General features: G+C 41.9%; 2 protein-coding genes across 3 annotated transcripts in view; one reads left to right on the plus strand and one right to left on the minus strand.

The window, feature by feature from the left end:
- Positions 1 to 8089, plus strand: part of SLC45A4 (solute carrier family 45 member 4) — a 143163-nt gene extending 135074 nt beyond the window's left edge. The window contains exon 8 of the mRNA XM_043963746.1: positions 1585 to 8089. Within this exon, the coding sequence (XP_043819681.1) occupies positions 1585 to 1944 (360 nt within the window). The 3' untranslated portion in view covers positions 1945 to 8089. The remainder of the gene's footprint in view (positions 1 to 1584) is intronic.
- A 15093-nt stretch (positions 8090 to 23182) lies between these two features.
- DENND3 (DENN domain containing 3) overlaps positions 23183 to 27977 on the minus strand; it is a 121607-nt gene continuing 116812 nt past the window's right edge. For both annotated transcript variants that reach the window (XM_043964303.1, XM_043964222.1), the window contains exon 23: positions 23183 to 26712. In XM_043964303.1, coding sequence (XP_043820238.1) covers positions 26512 to 26712 — 201 coding nt within the window. In that variant the 3' untranslated portion in view covers positions 23183 to 26511. The remainder of the gene's footprint in view (positions 26713 to 27977) is intronic.

The raw sequence follows: 27977 nt of genomic DNA on the forward strand, positions 1-27977 counted from the left end.
TGAGCACTGACACCTGATGTTATTCTTATAGTACTGTGTCATGTTTGTGGATTCATCCTCTCTTACCCTCTCTTGCTTCTATTTTCTATGCATTTGGGGGGGGGGTGAGGCAATTGGGGTTAAGTGACTTGCCCAGGGTCACATAGCTAGTAAGTGTTAAGTGTCTGAGACCGGATTTGAACTCAGGTACTCCTGACTCCACGGCCGGTGCTCTATCCACTGCACCATCTAGCTGCCCCCATATATTTTTTAAGATGTAAGTGATTGATGAGATCTCTGTACATTCACAGCAGACAACTCTCAGTTTCCATCCTCCTTGGAATTATTTTCTTCTATGTATTCAAAAATTCAGTCCAGAGAGTTTTCTATTGTTCCTGGGATGACTTTCCCTATACAGTATAGTCTTTGAGATTCTACCTTTTATTTCTCTGAAATCTGCTGACCTAAAATGTAGGAGGGCAAGTCAAATGATGCCTGACTTTCTTTTGCTCAGTCACAAATTCTAAGAAGTGAAGACTGTTCCCCACAAGGTTCCCATTATTATCTCCCCAGCAAAGAGTTTTTTCCTATATTAAAGAGATTTGGGTCCAAAATAAAATTTCCCTGTTGACTCCTCCACCTTTTAAAAGATGAAATTATCTTCAAGACAGGTCGAGTTATTACATGCTCTTGCTTTCCAGAGAAGAGAGCTTCTTCAGGTGTCTGTATAATTGAAGTCATCTCCAAAACTAATATCATCTTGTCTTTTTTTCCAGATTCCTTGTGGCCTATTTCCTGTCTATTTACTCTTTCTCCACATGGGTCTGTGCACTCTAGTCATAAAATCATTTCTTCTTCCATTGGTATTGATCCAGATGTTCTTTGCCAAGCTTTTCCCTCCAGTGCATGAGTTTCTTGATATATTTTAATAATGTCCTCACTGATCTCCCTACCTCTGCTAGTCTCTCCTTTCTCAAATCTGTCACACACACAACTACTTGAGTAATATTTATTCCTAAGACACTACTTTACTGTTAAGAAACCCATTGCTTACCAAATAAAATACAAATTCCTTATCCCTTAATTAAGACAGTGTTCTAGCCAACTGTTTGATCCACACACAATCTCAGAGGCTGTCTATTCCAACTTAGACCTACCAAAGAGTTGCATAACTTTCAGGTGAGCACCTTCAAAGAAAGAATTCGCCATGTCCCAATATTGCCTCTTTTACTTTTGGATAAGTCCACTCATGGGGTAGTTCTTAGTGCCATCAGGACGGAATCTGCATTTTTTTCTAATACTGGTTGCTCCCCATTCTGCCCCCTGGGGCCAGTTTCGTGTCATCCTTCAGGATATTTCTCAAAGCACTTTGGCTGAGTCTCTCCTCTGTGATTTCATTCTTCATTGAAGCATGGTTATTTCTATGTATTTCTTCCCTTCACACACCCCTCCCCCTTAATGGCATTATAGCAGGGTATGTGTCATATCTGTTGTTCTCTTCCTAGCACTGTGCTTCGCATAATAAAAAGTGCTTAATAGATGTTTGCTTAGTGGGTGAAAGTCCTTCCAAATCTCATCTATCCTCATCGTTTTTTTTTCTTGCAGTATGTGCAGCATAGCCCTGGAAATTCAAGGCGTGGATTTGGCATTGACTGTGCGATCCTCTCCTGCCAGGTTTATATTTCCCAAATCCTCGTAGCCTCTGCGCTTGGTGGAGTGGTGGATGCAGTAGGTACGGTCCGCGTTATTCCCATGGTGGCATCTGTGGGATCGTTTCTGGGCTTCTTGTCAGCAACATTCCTGGTGATTTACCCTGACGTCTGTGAAGAATCCAAGGAGGAGCATAAGGGACTGTCTTCTCAGCATACAGCTGGGGCTGGCCACACTGAGGAGAAACCCAATGTTTTAAAGCTTGTTCGGAAAAAGGAGTCCCAAGTCTCAGTAGAAAGCGAGTCAGTCATCTGAATCTGCCATTCTTATTTACACACATTCCAAGCAGGAACTGGGGCTGAGTGTGGAGATGGTCTTAAAGGGGGAGGGGTCGGGATAGGGAGAAGTTTCTGAACGTTCTATAATTGCTGTTGCCTGAATTATGGCATAAATAAGATTTCATGCAAAAATGTACTCAAAATTCATTAGTCTTAGGTTAAGTTTGAACCAGTAGGCAAATGTATAAAACTGATTGCTTTCTCCACTTTAAAAAATAGAAAAAAAACCCAGAAAAACCCCACATTGCTTATGAACACCTTTTCTTTTTTTTTTTTTAATTAAGAATAAGACCTTTCGATTCCAACTATTACTCAAAATCTGCAGGTATATTGTTCTGCATGTTTTTAACATGTTACTGTATAGACAATAAGCAATTTAGAAAAATTAAGAAATATTTTGCCTTTTTTAGATTGTAATTTCAAACAGAAAGCTATTTTGACAACTTTTATGAGATGTCATCTGAATCCCTCAGATAATGCTAGTTTAACTTGAATAGACACTTTTATCAAAAAATTTTCCACAGACAACTTTAGTCTGACAGCTATAGTTATTTGGTCAAATTTCACCGTATTTTTTTGGTGCAACTATTGAATATTTTTCTTTGCAATCACTTTAGAAAAAAATGACACAACAGTGTAGTTTCCTTTAAAAAAAATGCATTGGACATTTTCCTCAAGACTGACTGATCTAGGCCCCCGGGGCTGGGGGTTGGGGGTGGGAGGTAGGGTTGGGAACATACCAAAGGTGGGAAGAACAGCCCAGAAGGTGACCTTTTATTTGAAATACCCACTTGACAAGGACACTTTGGTTTTAATTAATGCATCATCGGAACATGCTGTGATAAGACATTAAGAGAAGACCCTTTATTTGAACTGGTGAATGCACTGCAGTGTGTGTCTGTGTCTGGCGTCTGGGCTCGTGTGTTTGTTGTGAGGGATTTGTTTTTTTCCTGGCACCTGATGCTGATCATCTCTGAAGCAACCGTGAAGGGGTAGAGGGGTGTTCTCCTAGAAGCCAGCTTCACAGAATGGCTAACAGCCCTCTGGGGAAGGGAGGGTGGGGATTTTTATTTTTTTAATTGCACTTTTTATCATCTTGAACCTTTTGTTGGGGAAATCATGCGAGCTGAGTTGAAGGCCTAGCACCACTACAACAGTCTGAAGGCCTACCTCTGATCTGCGTGGAATTGTCTCCTGGTAACAGAATCCATGTCTAAGGTAGCCTTGGGCCTTTATGGAAAAAAAGAAATGGAGATCGGTGTGTGCCTTGCCTGCTGCTGGCTGGGTGGGCAGTGGCACCTGCTGCAGCCCTGGGGCCTCTGCTGACCCCTCAGCTATGGAATTCTGGAATTGGGACTTCTGTAGGCAACCTCATGGGTTTGGGTTTTTTCCCTCCAGAACAAAAGGAAAGACTGCTCTGTTTTCTACATTTAAGAGAACCTTTAGTATTTCCATTTTTCATATACAAACAAAACTCAGAGTGGGGGTAAAGTAGAAAATGCAGCTGCTATTTGGGAACTTCTCTCCAACCACAGTTTCTCTGTCAACCAAGAAGCTCCTGCTCTTTCTTGTTAGCAGTGGCCACACTATGAGCAAGCCTATGGATTTCAGGGAAGAGAGCCAGGGAGCCTGCTGCAGATTAAACTGATCAATTGAGACAATTGTGGTACTGCTGCCTCAAAGTGGTTGTTTTTAAAATAAAGTACTTTAAGATGCATGTGAATCATGCTGCAATATGATCATTCAAAAGCAAATATATATTTCAAGATAAAACTAAGAAGTTTTTAAAATAAATTACTTGAATTTTCAGTGTATATAAGAGAATGAATATGTTTTAATGTACTGATCTAATCTACATTCTTGCCAGTGTCTGTACAAGTTGCTGATGGGAATATGTTTCTTTTGTTTGTTTTGTTCCTAATAGCTTTCACAGTCTATGTTCATTCAAGTTAGACTCCCACCAGAAACAAATGTGCTGTGTTAAGTTGCTGGAATTTCCTAGCTCACAAGGACACCAAATTGCACAGGACTTTTTCCAAGTCTCAGATGTTGCTTGACTGTTTTCTAAACTTTGTTTTTGTTTTTTGTTTTTTGTTTTTATTTAGAACTATATGTGTATGTGAATTTTTTGCTCAAAAAACCAACAGTACTACTGAAGGCATTTACAACCTTGCTCAAAACCATGCAGTTTCTTTGAAGTACCCTTGCTCCCCTTTTGGGGGAGCAGGGTTTTTTGTCAGCTTTCATTCACTGGAACAGGTGCTGCAGACAGGAAGGCCTTGGGGGTTTCTCACTGGGCTTAATGCCATAAGCAGGTTGTCATACATGACTTTACAACTTTAAAATACTGTTTATCAGGACTTTGACTCTTGGTTTGGAGGGCCATGGTCAGGTGTCTAAAGGCTTGTTGATCCAGGTACAGGTGCTACCTTTTTAAAGAATGAAAAAATGGATGAGGGAGAGACTCAAATGAGAACACAAGCAGTATGTTTATATTTTTAACGCATCTCTAGTTTTTTTAATGAATTCGATGGACCTTTGCTTTCTTGAGCCCTGGTGCTTGGAGATGATGGCATTTTGCTGCTTGTGAATATGATAGCTGATGTGGCAGGGGAATTAAGGAATACCAAGCATGAACCATATTAGTTCATAGACAGGGAGAGAGACTGGGTACAGAAATCCTAGGTTTCAGTTTTGTTTCTTACCAACAGGTGGCACCTTACAGGGCTGTTCCCTAGAGGATGGTGGCCACCTTTTATCCATGTCTTCACCTTTGACATTCAAGCCTTCACCCAGACCATAGTCTTTTAAATAGAACAAAGGCAAAACCCTGGCATGTTCAGATTTTAAGGTCTTGTAAAAGTAACTTGTATTTTGATTAAGATCTTTCTACAGAAGAATATTCATGAAAAGTTTTCTAAATGTGCCTTATGGCACTTAGTCGAAGTCAGTATGTTCATCTTTTTCTTTTTTTCTTTACTTTTTTTTGGGGGGGGGGGTAACATGGGCAGAAGGAAATTGCTGCACACTTTGGTAGAACTTTTAAGCTACAACTTTTTCAGATGTTTTGCAACCAAAGTATTTAGTACCATGTAGGTAACTAGTTTCTACATCAGAAACAAGAGGGAAATAAATGCCTTGCAGTTTGAGCTCCAAAAGATTATGGTTAACTGTTGAAGCTCTACAGCTTAGCTTTCAGGGAGGCAGATACATTAACCAACATTTCCTTGCTTCCCCTTTTCTTCCCCTTCTCCGTGCCTGGGATAAAAGACGTGTGTCCTCTCACTTCTAAGGATGTGGGGGAATTCTTTTATCTCAGCCCCTCAATGGCAGTCAAATCACTTAAAAGATTATATTGTTGAATCTAATAGAGTGTAATCACCTTGTGTCTTAAGGAGAGGTGGGAGGAAGGAGGTTAGCATTTTTTCACAGCAGATTTGTAACTGCTTGAGTGAGTATGTTCTCTATTTTATATATATCCTGAAATTACACTTCAGATCAAATATGTACTGTAGCAGATTTGAGCATTAGTGGTTAATAGTAGGGGTGATTTTCCTTCCCTTTTAAAAATGTCTCTGTATACTATTAACTTAGAAGAGATTTTATTTCTTTATCAGCAAATCTGATTTGACTGTTACTGTACTTTTGGAAAGGTTCAAGTAGCTTAACATAAGCCCTCTGTACTGTGCACTGGGTAAAATACTTGGTTTAGCCAGCATCTGGCCTAGTGTTTTACAAAGACAAAAATATAAAGGTTGACTCACTTAGGGATCCTCAGGGCTGAAGACTCTGGTGGCTGAAGAACACATTGAGAGTTAAGCAGGGTGCCCAGAAAAGAAACTTATTTTAGCCAACAGAATGGGAATTTATTTTTCTCTGAGCTGTTTCTTTCAGTTGCTTGACTCTTGTGCATTAGAAATACTCATTTCCAAAATAGGTTAGCATTTGTCAGATTTAGGGATCAAGGCCTTTTTCTTCCCCCTATCCTATGTAGGTGAGCTCCGGATAAGAAAATTAAAAAAGAAAAAATTGTTCTCAAAAGCTTACCAGACAGTAATGGGAAGAGAAGAGAAGAAAGGAGAGGTTGAAGTATCCATTCGAGTCGTGAATTGGAAGTCTTAAGCCCTTGGACCTTGCTTGTGCCCCTTTTGTATTGTCATCCTGGTTCTAAAGGGTCAGTTTCAAAGTTTGACCAGTTAACTTTGGTATCTTAGATGAAGGGGGGGGGAATCTCAATACTCTCTTCAGCAGTACTTTTCAGGTGTAATTTTATGACCAGTTCTGCCAACAATCACTTGAGAACAAAGGAATGATGAATAAAGAGGGGTTTCCATCTTGGTCTGAATCACTTCTGTCTTTAGGCTGAGTTACTACTCCAGGGCCAAGGAGGAGAAGGTGGTGGGTGGTACTAAAGAGAGCATACAATTTGATGAGGACTTTCCCCCTCTGCCTATTCCTCTTACTTTGAGATATGGTTGGTTGTTGATAGCAGTCCTTTAGAAGATTCTTCTTTTAGAAAAATTAAGGGTTAGGCTATTGTTAAGACCAAGTATTTCCAATAGATCTCTCCACATCACATTCACTGATGTATGTAAAAGACCATGCTCTTTGCCAGTATTTTTTCCCTAGGTTGGGTAGACTAGTCTCCTTAGGTACAACATATATAGATTAAAGAGCAGCAGAGTGAGTACTGACTTCAAAATGTTCATAGCATCTTTAGTTTGGGAAGTCTCTTAATGACAAGTATGTTGCCCGCCAGTCCCACTACCAAACAAGTGACAAAAGCACCTGATGTTGCATGAGACAGATCCCTGGAACAGTGTGTTAGTATGTGTGTGCTTGTGTGTGTACATATCAATGGGGAAAATACCAAATTACTAATTTGGGGAAGACACCTTGCTTCTCTCTATTTTGTTTGTGCATTTGACCCACCAAACTGTAAGTTTGTAAAGTTATATCTGCTGCGGGGTCCTGCCCAAAAAGCGAGCTGGCCAGAGCATGTATGATTTCCTTGTTACGTTGGGACAATAGTGCTTCCTTCTGATGAAGTGCAGTATTTTAGCATCAGGTGAGATAGAATGTTATTGGGGAAGCTTTTCTCAAAAACAGTCTTTTCTTCCTCCTTTGGTGTTAGGCCACCAGCGGTGATACTTGTTCCTGGTACCCCCAAATGAGACAATCCAAAACCCTATTTAAAAAACAAACCTTTTCTTACCTGAATATTCTTTACCTCTGGTGTTTGCTTTTCTGTGTGCAAAAGTCAGATTTTCCATTGCCCCAGAGAAAGAGCCAATACGAAGCTGTCCTCACCTGAAAGCCTGGATTGAATTCATTTATGGCTGAGGAATAGGGTTGTTAGTGTTGTACCATCCTGGCATATTTACCCAAAGCCCAAAGCTCATTCACATGGCCAGAAAGAGCCTGCTAGCCTGTCAAAGACTGTCATCCCTACTTTCTTTGTGCCAGCCAAAGGTCCCAAAGATGATTTGGGAAGTTTCTCTGATTGATGATGGATTTTTGCTTCATTCTGTCCTCCCTAGAATACAGGGCCCATCACCCTTCTAAAGGAGCTCTCTGGTCCCACTAATGTTTTCAAGTAGAATAGCTCTTCCTTATGTAACATGGAAATGGGTGTTCTCCTGGGAGCTTGTTTAAATGCCTCATGTCAATGGAAAGCTGTGTACAGGCATCTCATAACAGAAATATTTAGTTCCGTTGTGAACTGGTGGTAATGACAACTACTTTTTATCAACTTATTAAGTTGGGGCACTATACTAGCTCGTGCTGAGTTTAGCAATGTTCTATGTGTGTGTTAAACACATAATGTTGTTCAGTTTTATGAGGAAAAAGGGATTAAAGCAAAGTAATGTCACAGATGACGGATTTTTTTTTGAGTGCATCATTGGCACAATGTTGCATTTATTTCTATGCTGTTGAGCTTTTGGGGGATTTATTTTTTAAGGTAAAAGATTTGTTGCATGACCGACTGTTTTTACTGTTCTGCACTTTCTGTTTGTATAATCTAATTTCATTTATGAATAGAAGGGGAGGGGGGAATGGATTTAGACATACACTCCACATGTGTCCCAGTCCGTTATTCTACAGTTGAATCTTAATAAACATTTCAGTAAGTTTATGATCTGGGTGTGTGTCCTTTCCTCCATCACAATTAAAACGATTAATTAAAATTGGGTAGTACTTTGACCTTTCGGGGAAGTACTTCCCCATCCCTTCTAGCTTTCTCTGAGATCTCACTTCCCTGACACTTAGCCCATGTTTTCCTGCCCTGCTCCTTTTACCTCCTGACGTGATACCCAACTTCAAAGTTCAGCTCAAGTGCTAAGTACTCCAAGAAGGCGTGCCTCGCTAAAATATACCCCTTCCACCCAAACCAGAATAGTTTCCTCTTGACCCTCAAATAGCACTTTAGGTTTCTTAATCTAAGGTATGGGAACTTTTAAAAAAGTTGCATTTCAAAAAAAATGTTTCCTTCATGAGCCTATGCAATATACTTTATGCATTTAAAGACCTGTTGATTCCCAAAGGTGGCACAAGTTTTAAGTCCACCAGACTAGATAATCTAAAGTTCCAAGTCCCAAATTCTGTTACTTTGTCTGCCAGGACCTAAACTCAGAGATAGACACTCAGTTAATCGAAGCATGGGCTTCCAGTTTCTCTTGACAGGGGATAGATTAATAAACGTGGTAAGAGGTATCCTTGGGAAATTTGTTGCCAGTTCTGAACTACCAAATTCAGTAATTGGCATAAAATTGCTGAATTGCTACTGGGACCCTTTAAAAAATTGAGGAGGAAAGGGAAGCTACTAAATGGTTTTTGAAAGCTACAGGGCAGGAAACACGTTCTTGGCAAAACAAAACAAAAAAAGCCCTAAAACATCTTTAAAGAGATTGTGAACTTTCAGAAAGGCAAGCAGGAAAGAGAATAAGCTTTTATAAAGCAACCCTAGTAGGTGCTAAGAACTTTTACGGAAAAAGTGACCAATAAGGTGGTTTTGAGGTTGTAACTAATCTCATTTCCTTTTTTAAAAAAAAATACAATTGATTTATTGTCACATCAGCTAGACATTGTTTGACCAGGATTTCAGTAAAAGACAGTTTCTTTTTTAATTGTAAAAGTATTTTATTGTTTTCCAGGTACATGCAGAGATAGTCCTCAACATTTGTCACTATAAGAGTTCCGGTTCCAAATCTTTCTCCCTCACCCCCCCCCCGCCCCCCCCAGACAGCAAGCAATTCAATATAGGTTATGTATGTACAATCACATCAAACATTTCTGCATTAGTCATGCTGTGAAAGAATCAGAAAAGAGAAAAACCTCAAAAAAAACCCAAAATGTAGAAAAAATATGGTTCAGTCTGCGTCCAGATTCCACAGCTCCTTTCTCTTCCATCTTCTATCTTGAGTCCTTTGGAATTATCCTGCATCATTGCATTGTTGAGAAGAGTTAAGAAAAGATAGTTTCACAGTCACTGACAAAAGTGGGGTACACAAATGGGCAATTACGAGGATTTAATACGGATTGATCTGACCTACAGTCAAAGTTAACTTAGAATGGGTGCCTTGTACCTTTTTGTCAATGACTCGGACAAAGACATAGAGAGTGTACTTAATTAAAATTTGCAGGTGTTACATACCTGAAGAGAATAGTAGAGCCAAGGCCAGGAAGACTTTCCCCCCTCTCACTGAAGGGCTTGAAAACACATCTACTTCTAGGAGATTCCCACTGAACTAGAAGAAAAGTTCATCCCAACTTAAGACTTATTGTGTGCCTTAAGCTGTCAGAGCAAAAGTATTGCTCAGGTCTGCCTCCTCTGGTTCTGAGGATGGCAATACTTCTGTGAATTGGTGATTTCAGCAGTGCAAGATTTCCTTCTGGATAAAAATCACAAACTCTCCATACCATAATTTCATGAGTTGCTGTGGCCAAACAGAACAAAACAGCCTCTTTGCCAATAATCATTAGAGCTCACATTATATGATGTCTTAATAATAATAGCTAACATTTTTAAAGCATTTCATATGCCCTGTGCTAAGGGCTTTACTGATAGGTAGGTGTTATTATTATCCCCACTAACACATGAGGAAACTGAGGCAGACAAAAATTAAGTGACTTGCCTTACTAAGGTCATATGGGTGGTAAGTATCTTTGAACTCCTTCCTGGCTCCAGGCCTAGCACACTATTCCTCTAGCTCCCCCTATTAAGATTTGCAAAGTGATTTACTGAAATGTATTACCCCACCTTCCAAGGTAGGTATTATAAGTATTCCATTTTTTAGGTGAAGTGACTTGTCCCTGGTCATACTGTTTGTGCCAGAGGTGGTATTCTAAACCAAATCTTGGCAGCTCCATCATAAAACATCATACCAGGCTATGCATATTTACTTTTTTGATCCATTGACAGACTGTCAAATCTAGCTAAACCAAACCAATAACTTTCTCCTGATCTAATCAATATACTGTATCTGTTGTATGTCCGTTCTCAAAGGGATCCATGACATCTGGAGGTGATGTCATGACTTCCATTGAATTGGATTTAAGCGAGACATGACTGTGCAAAGTCACCAACCTGACTCTTTCCTCCAGGGCCATCTGGGTCCAGTGGCAAGATAATTCATTAAGATGACTGGAGATGGGGGCAGCTAGGTGGCGCAGTGGATAGAGCACCGGCCGTGGAGTCAGGAGTACCTGAGTTCAAATCCGGCCTCAGACACTTAACACTTACTAGCTGTGTGACCCTGGGCAAGTCACTTAACCCCAATTGCCTCACTAAAAAAAAAAAAAAAAAAGATGACTGGAGATGGCCTCAGTGCAGTGGGAGATCTTGGCCTTTTAAGGCTAAGACCTTTCCCAGCTCTCAGCAATTAGTTAATTGTTGCATAAATAAGTGGAGAAAAGAGAGAAAGTCAGTCAGTCTGGGAGGGGAGGGCCCTCGGGGTTTCTGGCTGAAACAGAAGAGGTTGCTATTTGTACTTGGAGTTAAGTGTATCTAGATTTGAGCAAAGCACTTGCTAAAGTATCTCAGGATATTCTTAAGGAAATAGACCACTAGGTGGCCAATGGACAGCGCACCCAAGCCTGGAGCCAGGAAGACCAGAGTTCAAATCCAACCTCAGACATTTACTACCTTTGTGACCTCAGGCAAGTTACTAAACTGTTTGCCTCAGTTTTCTCAACTGTATAATGGGAATAATAGTACCTAACAGGTTTCTTAGGATCAAATGAGATATTTGTGAAGTGCTGTCCGGCACATAATGTTTCAGTTGTGTCTGACTCTTTGAGACCCCATTTTGGCAAAGATACTTGGCAAAGAGTGGTACAGATGTGGAAACCGAGGCAAACAGGGTTAAGTGACTTGCCTCGGGTCACACAGCTAGTGTCTGAGACTAGATTTGGATTTAGGAAGTAGGAATCTTCCTGACCCCAGTCCCAGCACTCTATCCACTGTACCACCTAGCCCCCCCAGAAGTTCTCTGGGGTACATCAAAGAACCTCCTTGAGAAACAAAACCAAAGGATAGACACACCTAAAGAGGTAAGTGGCACCTGATCAGGACTGAGCTAGCTCTGGGACCACCACCCTTCATTCCAGTCTCCCTCACCCCTGGGGAGATACGATTAAGTGTGGCTGCTGTCTTTGTGCCAGGAGGAGGAGAGAGATGGCTTGAGAGATCCGCAGCCACCCCTCACCCAACTCCCCCAGCCACCACCAGTGCGTGATGGTCCTCCCTCAATAAGGGAACTCTGCACAGTCAGATGATCACCCCCATCAGTCCTCTATAAAAGTATCTACCAGTCTCCTGATGGGGGAGATAGGTATCTCAGAGCCATGCCTCTGTGCTATGCCTTCTCCCCATGAGAAGTCCAAGGATTTCTCTCTTGGTTTCCCTTCCCAAGCCCCTAAATAAACTATTATCTTATTCTATTTGTCATGGGGCCCAGAGTACCCCAGAAGTTCTCTGGGGTACATCAAGGAATCTTCTCCTTGAGAAACTAAACCAGAGGACAGATACTAAGCCTAGAGAGATAAGCAGAACCAGATGGGACTGAGCTAGCTTCGGGACCTCCACCCTTCATTCTGATCTCCCTTACCCCTGGGGAGATAACTTTGGGTGTGGCTACAGCCTTTGTGAGAGAGATAGCTTGAGAGATCCATAGCCACCCCTCACCCAATTCCTCTAGCCACCACCAATGGGGGATGGTCCTCCCTCACTAAAGGAACTTTCCACAGGCAGATGGTCCACCCCCATCAATCCCTATAAAAGTACCTACCAGGGCAGCTAGGTGGCGCAGTGGATAAAGCACCGGCCCTGGAGTCAGGAGTACCTGAGTTCAAATCCGACCTCAGACACTTAACACTTACTAGCTGTGTGACCCTGGACAAGTCACTTAACCCCAATTGCCTTACCAAAAAACAAAAACAAAACAAAACAAAACAAAAGTACCTACCAGCCTCCTGCTCAAGGAGATTGGTACCACAGAGCCATGTGCTTTGTGCCTTTCTCCCCAAGAGAAGTCCAAGGATTTCTCTTGGTTTCCCTTCCCTTCCCTTCCCTTCCCTTCCCTTCCCTTCTCTTGCCCCTAAATAAACTACTATCTTATTCTAACTGCTTTTGTGTGCAAGAGGGTGTAATTCTTTAAAGAGGAATTCCTAAGAACTCCAAACCCCTACCCTATTTCCCCACATCATAACATTACCTTCAACATTCAAATTACACTCCTTCGGACCTGTCTGAGGACAAAGGTCTCAGTTCCCCTTCCCTCCCCTCCGCCAAACAGATCACATGGGTCAAGTAGACCTGAGCTGGTCTCCATGAGGTCCTCTTCCATATAAGGGAAGATCGAAGAAATGTCCCTGTGTCGCCTCCCCCATTGGCTGAGAACTCAAAGAATAATTATGGAAATTAGGGTTAAAAAAATTTTTTTTAATTTAAAAAAAAAAGGAATTAGGGTTAAGAATACTGCATTTCAGGGCAGCTAGATGGCGCAGTGGATAGAGCACCAGCCCTGGATTCAGGAGGACCTGAGTTCAAATGTGACCTCAGACACTTAACACTTACTAGCTGTGTGACCCTGGGCAAATCACTTAATCCCAATTGCCTTACTAAAAAAAAAAAAGAATACTGCATTCTGGTTGGCTAGTTTTCCCATGTAGATTGTAACCCTTAAGTAATCCAGCCAGTGATAAAAAAAGGGGAGGGTCTATTTCGAGTTAGGGACTAGGGATTCAAAAGGGGCCTGGGAGCCCTCACTCTTGGTACTTGCACTTGCTGGCTGTAGCACTTATTTGCAGGTGTCCATTCTGGTGAGAATGAGAAGGAATGAGGTTTTGACACATCGCCAATGCTGAGTTCCAGAGAATTATTGAGCAGGGGTCGTTTTCCTCTCACTGACCATGATGCCATAAAGTTCATGCTTAATGGATATCCTTTTTTTTTGTATTTTTAATCTTTTATTTTATTTTTAATGAATATCCTTTAGAAAAAGCATTAACAATTGGAGACTAATAATCCTTAACAAATTGGTGAATTGAAGAAACTATAATTTCATCAAAGAAAATGAGGTTAACGTGACAACAGATAAAAATTTATGAGATATAGCCAAAGAAGTCTTTAGGGGGAAATTCATATCTCTAATACCCGTATCAGTAAAAGACAAATAGGGAACATACAATTAAAAAAAATAGAAAAGAAGCAAATGATTCCAAAAACCTTATCTAAACACAAAAATTAAAACACTGAAAACTAAAGAGCTTAGCAAGGTTAAAATCAAGGAGAAAAAATTAATAAACTAAGAACTAACAATAAGCAACAAATCCTTTTTTTTTTTTTAGTGAGGCAATTGGGGTTAAGTGACTTGCCCAAGGTCACACAGCTAGTAAGTGTTAAGTGTCTGAGGCCGGATTTGAACTCAGGTACTCCTGACTCCAGGGCTGGTGCTCTATCCACTGTGCCACCTAGCTGCCCCAACAAATCCAATTTTTCAAAAGAAAAATGACTAGTATCAAAAACAAAGAAATATCAAATGGAGATGAAAAAGGAAAGGAGTTCTTTTGCCCAATTACATGCCCCCCAAAATTGGTAAAGGAAATAGATGAATATTTACAAATTAATTGGATATTAATCCAGATTAATTGGAGAAGTTTTAATTTTCCATGGTGATAACCACAAATTTAATGAGAACTGACTGATCCCCACCCACTCCCCATTCCCAGGCCAGTGAATCTCTGGCAATTCCAGGCTCTTGATTGTCTTATGGATCTCCCCCAAACAAACTATCTCCTCCCAAAGATTCCCAAGCTTACTTCCTGGACTTTAGGTTATTATGTAAAAAGATTCATTTACATTAAGTAGTTTCTGTCCCGGAGAAACTTAGTTTTCCCAAGGGCAGTCTCATAGCTCCCTCTGTTCTGTTACCCCATATAAACCCTGTCCTCAGTCCCCATATTTGAGTATTCTCTGCCCTAATTAAAGACCTTATCTCTCCTATATTGATTGTTTCATTAATTTTCATGTTAACAGCACTACTTAATTGTTGCATCCCAAACATGTAAGTGCAACCCATTTTAAGAGAATCCTTCCCTAAATAGAAGAAACTTTTGTATTAATTATGACCTATTGTTAACCTCTTTTTGCTTGCTGTTGAGTCAGTTTTATCAGAAGCCTAGCCACTTGGAATTGCATAAGTTTGCATGCTAAAAGTTCAGGTTTTTTTTTTCCTTTTCCTTGAAAGTTCAGCCAAAGGCTTTCCTTCACACCCCACACCCCACCCACAACCCCATTGTAGTACCTTCTCTCAAGGTCATTATCAGTATCCAGATTATGGAAATGACCAATCCTGCAATAACTGCCACCTCCCGATGTAATTTACCGTATACCATCTTTAAGCTAATTATGAGACCTAGGTGAGAGAAATTATTAATAACTGATTATTAATATCAGGGTCCAGGGGTTTTTTTCTCTTTTTCCTTTCTCATTTAAAGACTAGTCCTGGGCTGATGAGATGGTCTAACCCTCTGTGAACTTTCTCCTCTATATTGGGTCGGACCCAACCTAACTGGGAGAGCTTATTTCTGATTAAAGGGTAAAGAGAATCTAATCTAGGTGAATTCTGACCCACTGGTCAACTTAAGTGGTTTGAGTGGAGATGGATCCCTTTGTCCAGATGGCTGAAGGCAGCCGAGTCTCATCTAGCCACATTCTCAGCTGAAGGAGCTGAAGGTTTTCATGGGACACTCTAGCAAAAGACCACCCAGCATGGCATCCCTACTTCAAAAAAGGGACTGTGCTCTCTGAACAAAATAGAATTGAAGCAACTCCAAAGAAACTCAAGGCGGGCAAATTTAGAGAATCCACCCCAAATGTTCACAAGGACTAATTATACCTTCCAAGTGATATGGGGGGAAAATGGGGTACAGGTTGGTTAGGGGTTGGGTTTAGCAAAAATCCAGGGCTCTGCAGCTTGCTCTTCTGACCAGCATCGTGTCAGGCCTATGGCCAAGCTGAACATAGGAGGCAAGCCTAGGAATGGTTTTGGGGCGACAAGGCACAAAATGGGGATGGGATAAAAGGGACCCTTAATGTAGACACACTGCCTATCACAGAATTAGGCTTGAACTCCTTCCTGTAAAGCAGGCCACACCCTGTCCTGCAAAAAGGTCCCACTTGACTCCTGATCTGATAAAGCCCCTTTTCCCTTTTGCTCTGGTCAGTTTTAATTTTTTTTGTTTAAGTCTGTTCCATCTAGGCTCAAGGATTCATGACACTGTGCCTACATGTTGCCTCTGGACTCTCTGGGCCCCTCACAACTCCGTGCATTCCAGGCCTTCTCCACTTCTCTCCCCTCCCCCTCCCTTGCGCCGTGATTTCTTCGACCCCCGGTCAGCATGAAGCAGTTTCAGAAGAATCTTCGTCCCCTTTCCTTATATATAGAGAAGTGGGGAATGTCATGGGGCGCAGAGCACCCCAGAAGTTCTCTGGGGCACACCAAGGAATCTTCTCCTTGAGAAACTAAACCAGAGGACAGATAACGCCTAGAGAGATAAGCTGAACCAAATCGGACTGAGCTAGCTTGGGATTCCTAAGAACCCCAACTCCTACCCCAACCCGTACCCCATTTTCCCACCATATCAATAATTCTAGATCGGGTCATTATTTCCTCTTACTTGGACCACTGCAATAGACTTTCATCTAGTCTCTCTGCCTGGAACTATAACCCAGTCCATGCGGCCATTGCTACAGGAAAGGTATGCCAATCCTTGCAACTTTCCAAACCAAAATATCCCACCTGGATCACCTCTCCCCTAGCTATTGTCCCTCCCAAGTAGAAGGCAGTAGCATTTATATCCACATCCCCCATTATTTAGCAGTGCTTGGCAGCATAGTGCTTTTTCTTTCTTTCATTCATTCATTCATTCATTCATTCATTTATTCACATGCATGCATGCATTCATGTGGCCCACTGTCCCAGGATCCATGCAATATTCTTTCCAGTACTCCACTGCTGAGATACTTTCATCCTGGGGAGGAAGAACAGGGAGATAGCTTCTGTATCTGCAAAGACCTCATTAAGGATTGTGAGAAATCAGTGGAGTAGGTAGAGGAAGTGGGGTACAGGAGCCAGGAGGATTTAGCTTTAAGTCTTCCCCCTGTCACTCACCTTAGACAAATCACTTAACCTCTCATTGCCTCGGTTTTCTCGCCTGTGAAATAGGGATAACAATACCTAGTTCCTACCTAGAAGGATGCTATAAGGTTCAAAGGAGATAATGTATACCAAGTGTTTCACAAACTTGAAAGCACCATATAATTGTGGGTAACATAAAAAGTTATTATTCTTTATTCTTGAAACCTGTACCCTGAGGGTATTTCAAAGAAAGAATGAGTTTATGGGGAGAAAAGCAACCGCTTGAGACCTGAGCTGGCAAAACCAGAAGGCAGCTCTGATCCAGGTCTGTGAATATCCCTTCTGGAACCCCGCCACAAGCAATCTAGCGTTACTGGATGTGGGTTTTGAGTAGGGACACAGCACCCCCTGCCGTCCAACCTGACAAAGGGCTGGAGCATCAGCTCTCCAATTTGGCCTGTCCATAGAGGACCTTTGGAATCAGCTAGTTTGACCTCTTCATTTTACAGAGGGGGAGACTGAGGTCCAGAGTTAGCCCTATTACCCAGGAAATAGCAGAGCTGAACTTGAAACAGGGGTCTTCGAACAAAGGCCACTGATCACTTGGGTGTATCGTGGTAGAGATTCTTTTTGATTATGGCCTGGGTTAGGTAGCCACTGGGCCACTGAACTTCCATGATTCTACAAAGTTGGAGAGTTTGCAGAAGGGCTTCATGTTCAAGTGTGTGTGGCACTGGACACCTTCTGACATCCCTTTTAGTTTGGGGATGCTGTACAGGGACCCATCTTCCCACTGGGGTAGTTCTGTTCCCATTTTGGAGGGTATAAATTGTCCAGACTGGGACAATTTATACCCTCCTGGCTTGGGAGAAACCCTATTTTTTCCCCTAAAATTTCACAAACCTATGAGATAGGTTGCTACTATGATCCCCATTTCACAGCTGGGAAAACTGAGGCATATAGTGGTTAAGTGACTTGTCCAGTATCACACAGCTAGAATATCTGAGATCAGATTTGTTATAGGGCCTAGCACCCCAGAAGTTCTCTGGGATACATCAAAGAATCTTCTTGAGAAACTAAACCAAAGGACAGACACACCTAAAGAGATCACTGGAACCAGATCTCCAACTGAGTTAGCACCTGGACCACCACCCTTCATTCCAGTCTCCCTCACCCCTGAGGAGATATCAGATTAGGTGTGGCTGCTGCCTTTGTGGCCTGAGGAGGAGAGAGATGGCTTGAGAGATCCACAGCCATCCCTCACCCAACTTCTCCAGCCACCACCAGTGGGGGATGGTCCTCCCTCAATAAGGGAACTTTCCACAGCCAGAGGATCACCCCCATCTGTTCTCTATAAAAGTATCTGCCTGTCTCATGCTCGAGGAAACTGGTATCTCAGAGCCACGCTCTGTGCTATGCCTTCTCCCCATGAGAAGTCCAAGGATTTCTCTCTTGGTTTCCTTTCCCCAGACCCTAAATAAACTATCTTATTCTACTGGATTTGTGTACAAGAGGGTGTAATTCTTTAAAGAGGAATTCCTAAGGTCCCCTACCCTATTTCCCCACAACAGATTTTTTTCATAAAATAGTCAAAGCCCCTATTACTGCCAGGCCATGCTAAGAAAGGAAGAAGTAATCCTAGCTCATCTGTAAAGAGATCCACAGGCTTAGTCCAGTGAGAGATTCTAGGTAAAGGCCTGAGACTTTAGCCCTGAAGATGCAGGAGGTAAACTACTGAACCCTTTGGCTAGAGATTAGGGATTGGCAAAAGGTATGAGCACTGTGTGTGCCTAGGCACCATGCTGAGTGAGTCCCCTGCAGAGGTGCATTGGAAACCAATATACTTCTGTCATGAACCCTCTCACCTTTCCTTTCTTTTTTTTTTTAGGGGCAATGAGGGTTAAGTGACTCGCCCAGGGTCACACAGCTAGTGTCAAGTGTCTGAGGCTGGATTTGAACTCAGGTCTTCCTGAATCCAGGACCGGTGCTTTATCCACTGTACCACCTAGCTGCCCCTCCTCTCACCTTTTTATTTTTTTTGGTGAGGCAATTGGGGTCAAGTGACTTGCCCAGGGTCACACAGCTAGTAAGTGGCAAGTGTCTGAGGTTAGATTTGAACTCAGGTCCTCCTGAATCCAGGGCCAGTGCTCTATCCACTGTGCCACCTAGCTGCCTCGTCCTCCCACCTTTTCTGACCAACTACTTTCTCCTCTTATTTGAGTCCACCTGCTTTCAGCTTAAGTTTTCCTTCTCAGGTCCTTCTCTCCTTTAAATCATTTAAATGAGGATAGGAGCCATTCAATTATCCCATCCCATGTAAAGTAAGGGACAAGAGGCTGTATTCTGAAACCTTCATCAGGTGAGAACACATCTTGGTTGTTCACTAGGTGTGAACAAGGCTTGGGCATCTCTGGCATTTCAATGAAGTACAATGGGAAGTCTGTTTTGGATTGGCTGAGAGACTTGATCATCCCCTTTGAGGCTTTTAAAATACTGATGAGGTAGCTTGGAATTGAGGACTTGAGTGTCTGGAAGATGAGAAAAGCCTTCAGCCAAGGCCTTGAGAAAGAATTATGTGGGAAGCCAAGGAAGAAAGCATGTCAACCTTTGCTTTGGTCTCCCCCTTCCAATTTTGGCAGGAGAAGGACCTCATGAAATTCTGAGGACCACGGAATTCAGATTTTTTTTTATCATACTCCTAGTAGTATTCCCAGTGACCAATGGCGGTGTCTATATCAGGAGACTAGGACATACTGGATGGGATAGAAAAAAGTAGATTCAAGGCTCTACGAGAAGCCCAACAGAAAGGCTACACCTAATGCAATCTAAACCAGTCCAGTAAACATATATTAAGTACCTACTATGTGCCAGGTACTGATACCTAAGGTAACTCACTAGAGGTGCAAAGTGGGATGTAAAATTTCAAACAGGGCAGCTAGGTGGCACAGTGGATAAAGCATTGGCCCTGGATTCAAGAGGACCTGAGTTCAAATGTGACCTCAGACACTTGACACTTATTAGCTGTGTGACTCTGGGCAAGTCACTTAACCTTCATTGCCCTGCAAATAAATAAATAAATAAAATGTCAAACACTGCCAATTGACTTCCATTGCTTGAGTATACACATTTGGTATTGTTTGGAAGAATGAATTATTGGGTAATAATTAGAGTTACATTAAAAAAGAACAACAATGGGGCAGCTAGGTGGCACAGTGGATAAAGCACCAGCCTTGGATTCAGGAGGACCTGAGTTGAAATCCAGCCTCAGACACTTGACACTTACTAGCTGTGTGAGCCTGGGCAAGTCACGTAACCCTCATTGCCCTGCAAAAAAAAAGAACAACAATAAAGCAGAATTACCCAGAGAAAACAAAACAAACAAAAAGAACAGCATACAAAGAGGGCAATTTTACTGTTACCATATGAAATTTAATGTTGTTTGTCCTTTGTTCTCAAAGAGAACCATGACATCGGGGTGATGCCATGACTTGCACTGAACTGGATTTAAGGAAGGGCTGTGCAAAGTCAACCAGCCTCACTCTTTCCTCCAGAGCCATCTGGGTCCAGTGGCAAGATAACGTCAGAGATGGCCCTGGATGTTTAAGGCAATTGGGGTTAGGTGACTAGCCCAGGGTCACACAGCTAGTAAATAAATGTCTGAGGTCACATTTGAATTCAGGTCCTCCTGACTCCAGGGCCAGTGCTTTATCCACTGTGCCACCTAGCTGCCCCCATTAAATTTTATATATATATATATATATATATACATATATATATATATATATATATACACATGTATGTATATATTTGCAGGACAATGGGGGTTAAGTGACTTGCCCAAGGTCACACAGCTAGTAAGTGTCAAGTGTCTGAGGTCACATTTGAATGCAGGTCCTTCTGAATCCAGGACCAGTGCTTTATCCACTGTACCACCTAGCTGACCCCCAAATTTACTATATTTTGAAAATGCCATATGAGTTGACAGTTTAACATATAATCCTCTTTTTTTGTTTTTGGAATACCATGCTTGTTGATGATTAAGTTTATAATTTAATAAAGACAATTTTTAAAAAGAGCTCTCTTGAAACATAGTTTCTAAATATTTCGTGAGCACTATGTGCTTGTTTCTGTAAAAGAGACAGATTAAGGTGACCGTCTAGAAGGAATCAGATATATGAGTCCATAAATGACTAATACAAGTTAGGAAGCTTTAAATGCTATGAAAATCGACCCAACAAACATTTTTTTTTTTTTTGTGGGGCAAAGTGGGTTAAGTAACTTGCCCAGGGTCACACAGCTAGTAAATATCAAGTGTCTGAGGCCAGATTTGAACTCAGGTCCTCCTGAATCCCGGACCAGTGCTCTATCCACTGCACCACCTAGCTGCCCTCAACAGATAAACATTTGATGGAAGTCTTCCTATTACCAAGCACTGTGCTGGACCCCAAGGTTACATAACTCTAGCAGCATAAATTCCACTGGGGGAGACAACATCTCAATAGGAGGTAATTTGGGGAGGGAGAAAAGCACTAACAAATACCCAGACGACTTAGGAAAGGCTTTCCAAGAGAGACAAGTATTCAGACAGGCAGAGGAAAGATGTGCATTTCAGGAATGGAGGAGAATTTATCTGAATGGAGACAGGAGATGCAACGCTGAATTCACAGAAAACTAGTGGTCCAGTTTGGCTGGATCACCGAGTACAAGTAGGGAAGTAATATGAAATGACTTGGGGGTGGGGAACAGGGGTTAGCTTGGAGCCTAACCCTAAGTGCTGAGCTAGGCAGTTTATGCCAGAGATTGTTTTATCCTGGAAGCTTTTGACTAGGGATGTGACAAGGTCAGACCTGGGCCTTAGCTAGGATATTTTGACAGGTGTGTGGGGAGAGGAGAGATTAGGAGGCTGTGACAATAGAAGTATGGTCAAGACTGGACTTGTCTGGGCAAGGGCGATGGCCGTGGAGATAGAGAGGAGATGAATAGGAGTGATGTTGTAAAGGAAGAATCAACAAGTCTTGGCAACGGATTGAATATGGTGATCAAGGGAGGGAAAGGGGTCAAGAATGAAATGGGCAAACAATGCAAACTGGGTGAGAGTCCAGGAGTGAAAGATCTTCACTGTTCACCGTATATTCCTTTGGCTTCTTGCCGCCTTTACCTCCTTAAACATCTGTAAGAAACAGACAGGTCTGAAAGGTGTAGTTAGACACTTAGCAAAATTTATTTCTAAGGTACTGTTATCCCAGCAATCTGGAAGGCAACTCATGAGTAACTCATTTTGAAATGTAACCGTAACTGCTGACTTTTTTGGGGGGGGGCGGGGCAATGGGGGTTAAGTGACTTGCCCAGGGTCACACAGCTAGTAAGTGTCAAGTGTCTGAGGCCAGATTTGAACTCAGGTCCTCCTGACTCCAGGGCCAGTGCTCTATCCACTGTGCCACCTAGCCGCCCCCAACTGCTGATTTTTTAACTGCAATATGACCACATTCAACCAAACACCTTAAATGAGAGAAAAGCCAAGCCAGGTACATTTTCTGGGGCTGGTCCTGAAGTCATTACTGTACAATCCTCCTTCCAACTTCTGCCGCAGTTAAAGAAAACTGAGCACAAGCTTCTCACTGAGGCCACCAAACAACTTCCTGCCTTGAAACGCAAGCTTTGTCCTCTAGGGCCTAAAATTAGCTTTGTGATATTCAGTTATATTCCCTTCTACTTTAGGATAAACATATTCACCCTGATTGAGTCCAGGTTTTTGATGGCTGTGACCCTGAAAGCCCCTTAATAAATACAAACTCGTCTCCATCCATTCCACAACATGATTCATAACGTAATCCTTTCAAAGGGCAGAAAGAGAGAAAGCTACAGGGACAAAAGGGGCCCTGTTAAAACAAAGCAGCACAAAGGATCGTGTTTAAATAAATACAGAACCTGCCAATTTTGGTCTTTTCTACTCAAACATTCAGCCCCTCACACAAAAGCCTTGTGATTTGTCTTCTTTGTATAAATGATAGCTTTCCTAAAGGCGTCTCATCTTCCTGTATCATCTGTTTCAAATATAATCACGGTGAAATAAGACCCCAGAGATCATAACCAAATGTGGGAAGTCAGGAAGTTGCATGGAACTCGAGGGTAATAAATCAGTGACAAGCTTTAGCCCAGTGGTATGAAAAGAGCCCAGGACTCCAGGTTAGGAATCTGTGTTCTCATTTCAGTTCCATCCCTAGTTATGTGGCCTTGGACAAGTCGTTTCTCATCTGAGACTCAGTTTCTCTTTGTGTCAAGTGCATATCATCTTTATGCTGCCAAAAAGGGTTGCCAGTAAGGGGACAAATGAGATGCCTACAAAAGCATAAAAGTGTTTTGTAAGGCAAGACAAATTTCCACTATATATTTCCACAGTTATAGTAATGATAGTATTTTTGTTGTTTTTGTTGTTGTTTTTTGTGGGGCAGTGAGGGTTAAATGACTTGCCCAGGGTCACACAGCTAGTAAGTGTCAAGTGTCTGAGGCTGGATTTGAACTCAGGTCCTCCTGAATCCAGGGCCAATGCTTTATCCACTGCACCACCTAGCTGCTCCATAGATAGCATTTATATAGCCCTTTAAGGTTTCCAAAGTTCTATCCATGTTATCTCATTTGATCCTCACAACAAGACAAGTGAGGAAATAGCATTCTCAGAAGCACATTTAAATTACTCAGGGTCTATCACATCAGGGCTGACACATTTACAGGCTCAGCCCATTTAAAGATGCAGTGATCAAGGTCTTCCTGCAATAGTATCACTGATAAAATCCGGCCTCAGACACTCAGAAAGTTACTAGCTGTGTGACCCTGGGCAAGTCACTTAACCCCAATTGCCTCACAAAAAAAATGTAAATGTATCACTGATAAGATTTTTTCAAAATCTCAGGTTTATCATGTTATCAGGTAAAACTCATTAGATTGTAAGCACCTCGAGGGCAGGGCCTGTATTTGGTTTCTTTTTGTACCCCCAACACTTAGCACAGTGCCAAGCACACCTTAATAAATGTTAACTGATTCATTGATGTGTCTGCTCCTAACATTGCTTCTGTGGAGCTGATAATGGGAAGAGTTCACAATTATATAGCCTGTTAAGTTGCAAAGTCATTTACATATATCATCTTACTTGATCTTCACTCTGACCCTATATACAGTGACAATAATAGATAGCATTTATATAACACTTTAAGGTTTTCAAAGTGCTTTACATGTTATCTCATTTGATCGTCACAACAATCCTGGGAGGCAGGTGCTATTATTACCCCCATTTTATAGCGGAAACTGAAGTGTAAAGGGGTTGTGACTTGCCCAGGGTCACACAGTTAGGCAGTATCTGAGGCAGGATTTGAATTCATGTCTTTTTAGCTCCAAGTCACCAGTACTCCACCTACTTTATCACCTAATTTCCTATTTTTGAGGAATCAATTACTGATATCGGGGTGGGTAGACCTGTATATAAGGGTCATGTCTGAAAAATAAAAATTTTGGATTCAGTGGGGAGAGGGGCAGTAGGAAGAGAAAGAAATGGGTCAATTATTGACTTTGTCTAAACAACTGGACCATGGTGATTGGACACATGGCCTTTGGACTCAAGATTTCAGTTTTCATCCATTATGTCTGACATAATGGAGAGAAAGCCCTAAACAGCTCAGGAAAAGCTAGTCTTGTTTCCACCTACTAAAGAAACTTCACCAGGAACCCCAGGAATAAGGGATGGATGCCTTAGTATTCAAATAGCAGCTCTAGGAGAGTAAATAGTCCCTGAGATGGATACTCACACAGAGACACACACTCATTGCAGTGTGTGCGCTGTGTTCTCTCTGATGCTGCCCATGTGACACGGCCAAACTATAAAATCCTTCTAATGAACCAAAAAAAAAGCATTTGTTTCTGTCGTATCCACTTTGTCCTGGACTTTATTCCTTCTTCTCCAATAAGAGAATGCAGTCCCAACATAAGAATTATTGCAAATTGCCTTCAGTCTCCATGAAAATCCTCTTGCTGGGCTTCCTCTGGGCACAAGGGTGAGCCAGGGGGCTTGAAGTTTATGTCAGAAAAAGGCAAGCTCTAGAAAGTTCCACACCAACCTTGAAAGGCTGGGACTGTGGACCCTTTGGCTTGACAGTGTTTGCAGCATGTAACTGTCTACTAAAGAACAGAAGAATTTTGGTTTGTATGAATAGTGAGAGCACTCACACTGATGAAAACAGAGATCATTGGGGGTGGCTAGGTGGCGCAGTGGATAAAGCACCAGCCCAGGATTCAGGAGTACCTGAGTTCAAATCCGGCCTCAGACACTTGACACTTACTAGCTGTGTGACCTTGGGCAAGTCACTTAACCCCCATTGCCCTACCAAAAAAAACCCCCCAAAACCAAAAAAAACCCAGAGATCATCAAACCACTGAAATATCAACATTTTTAATATTGATCTTAAACTTCTTTTTTCTCCTTAATTTAAATAATGCAGCACCATATACATATGTAAATAAGCATAGAAAAAAAAAGTCCTAAAGTTGTCCCTGTATACCTGGTAGGCAGCTTCTACAGAGGTGAGGTTAACAACTGACCAGAAGGCTAGATATTCGAGAGTTTAAAAGTGTATTTTGTGGGGGGCAGCTAGGTGGCGCAGTGGATGGAGCACTGACCCTGGAGTCAGGAGTACCTGAGTTCAAATCCGGCCTCAGACACTTAACACTTATTAGCTGTGTGACTCTGGGCAAGTCACTTGACCCCAATTGCCTCACTGAAAAACCAAAAAAAAAAAAAGTGTATTTTGTGGTTCTGTGTGCTTTTTGAAAAGTACTACCCTTACATAAGAATCTTGCTATCCAAGTAATAACTGGAGACACGTAAAATATTTATGAAAGTTTCTTCATTACATAAGTGAGGAGGTCCTTAAATAAACAATGCAGGCATTGGCCATCGGTGGTAGGACACAAATAACCAGTCTGATCAGCCGTGACCCTGCTGTCCATACGGGGCAGTCATAAGCATGGTCACATACGATGAATGATGAAAACAAGATAGCTCATGAAACCCACCTGAAAAATGCAACCAAAACATACAGAAATATAGAACAGTTAATCACAAATCTGTGACTATTCCAACACCCAGGCATCTCATTCAGATTTGGTCAGAAAGCTTTCCAATTTGTATTTACAAGTCCCAGCACCATTGTTAATGGGGTTTTCAAACATAGCCAAGAATTCACCATATGGATAATCTTGGAGCTAATGGTTTTAAGTCTGATAGTGTGTGTGTGTGTGTGTGTGTGTGTGTGTGTGTGTGTGTGTGTGTGTGTGTGTGTTGGGGATTCCAGGTAAGTAAGATTTGGCTGCTAAATGTCGACACTCCTTCACATTCACAGTCAAGTCTTAGGCTACTTCCTATTCCAGAAAAAGGACCAGAGCATAACTTAATCTGGCAAAGGCTGTAATTGTCTTGGCAATGTGAATATAAAATATCATGGCAGAGTTTAGTCACAGTTCTGTAACTTTAAATAAGTCACTTCCCTTTTCTGGGCTTCAATAAAATGAATGAGTCAGACAAAAGGACTTCTAAGGTTCCTTCCACTTTAAAAAAATGATGAATGAAAAAAAAAAGGGGGGCAGCTAGGTGGCGCAGTGGATAGAGCACCAGCCCAGGATTCAGGAGTACCTGAGTTCAAATCCGGCCTCAGACACTTAACACTTACTAGCTGTGTAACCTTGGGCAAGTCACTTAACCCCAATTGCCTCACACACACAAAAAAATGATGAATGTATGAGAACAGCAAAGGTATATGTTTGTTTAATTTCACCCCCCCCCCACTCCCCAACAGTCCTATTTTCTGGGCATCCTACTGATGGTCTGTGGGAAACACATTTGGAAGGGCTAAATATTATTCAACTTTCCAAATAGCAATCTTTCCTTCCTCTTTGCCTGAACCACTGAGTACGTATCGGTCCTCGGCTGAACATAAAGCCTTCACCGTGTCAGCATGGGCCACCAGTTCTTTCTCCACAGTTTTCTTGTCAGAATCAATCACATAGATTTTTCCCTTGGATTTTCCCTGGGACAGTCCTTTGCTGCCAACCCAGATCTGAGGAAGAAGAAGAAAAAATGATGGGTTAACTTTCAGGAGTAGATTGAGAGAGTTGTCCTTTAATTTTTTTTCTTTTTCTCAATTACATGGACAGAATTTAAAAAACAATAGTTTAAAAAAATTATAAGTTGTAGGGGGCAGCTAGGTGGCGCAGTAGATAAAGCACTGGCCCTGGATTCAGGAGGACCCGAGTTCAAAGCCAGCCTCAGACATTTAACACTTACTAGCTGTGTGACCCTGGGCAAGTCATTTAACCCCCACTGCCTCTCAAAAAACAAAACAAAACAAAACAAATTATAGGGTGTAAATTCTCTCCCTTCTTCCTTCCCCTCCCCCTTGAGAAAGCAAACAATTTGATATAGGTTATACATGTGAAGTTATGTAAAACATATTTCCATATTAGCCAAGTTATATCTAGGGGTACAGTAGATAGAGTGCTGGGCCTGGAATCAGGGAGACTTGAGTTCAAATCCAGTCTCAGACACTTAGTAGCTGTGTGACCCTGGGCAAGTCACTTAACCCTGTTTGCCTCAGTTTCCTCATCTGTATAATGAGCTGGAGAAAGAAATGGCAAACTGCTCCAGTATTTTTGCCAAGGACATCCCAAATGGAGACACCAAGTGTTGGACACATCTGAATGACAACTGTGTATATCCAAGAAAATTACTGAGAAGCCTCCAAGACGGAATCTAGGACATGTAAACTCAGAGCCACAGGTTATACTTAAATAAATAATCCTTTTTAATATGTCCATTTATCAGAGCACTTTATTCTGAACAACTCTGTGACATAAGATTATTAGATGAGGAAACAGGCTCAGAGAGAGGAAATGATTTGCCAAAGTCACACAGCCAGACAACAGTCCTGCCCTTATATCATGGTTGTCTCATATTTTATGGGACAATTTTATAATTTTTCTAAAGTGCTTTCACTTTCATCATCTCATTCTACTTTGGCAATGGCCCCCTAAATTAGGAAGGATAAGCATTTGATTTCTTAATTGCCAAATCCGGGGCGGCTAGGTGGCTCAGTGGATAAAGCACCGGCCCTGGATTCAGGAGTTCCTGAGTTCAAATCCGGCCTCAGACACTTGACACTTACTAGCTGTGTGACCCTGGGCAAGTCACTTAAACCCCCATTGCCCCGTAAAAAAAAAAAAAATTAATTGCCAAATCCAATGACCTCTTCTCAGAAGAACTCCTTGTTGACCTCTCTGGAGCATTTGACACTGCTGACTGTTCGCTCTTTCTCAATGCTCTCTC

This window comes from Dromiciops gliroides, chromosome 1, assembly GCF_019393635.1.
Source record: "Dromiciops gliroides isolate mDroGli1 chromosome 1, mDroGli1.pri, whole genome shotgun sequence".
Lineage (NCBI taxonomy): Eukaryota > Metazoa > Chordata > Mammalia > Microbiotheria > Microbiotheriidae > Dromiciops > Dromiciops gliroides.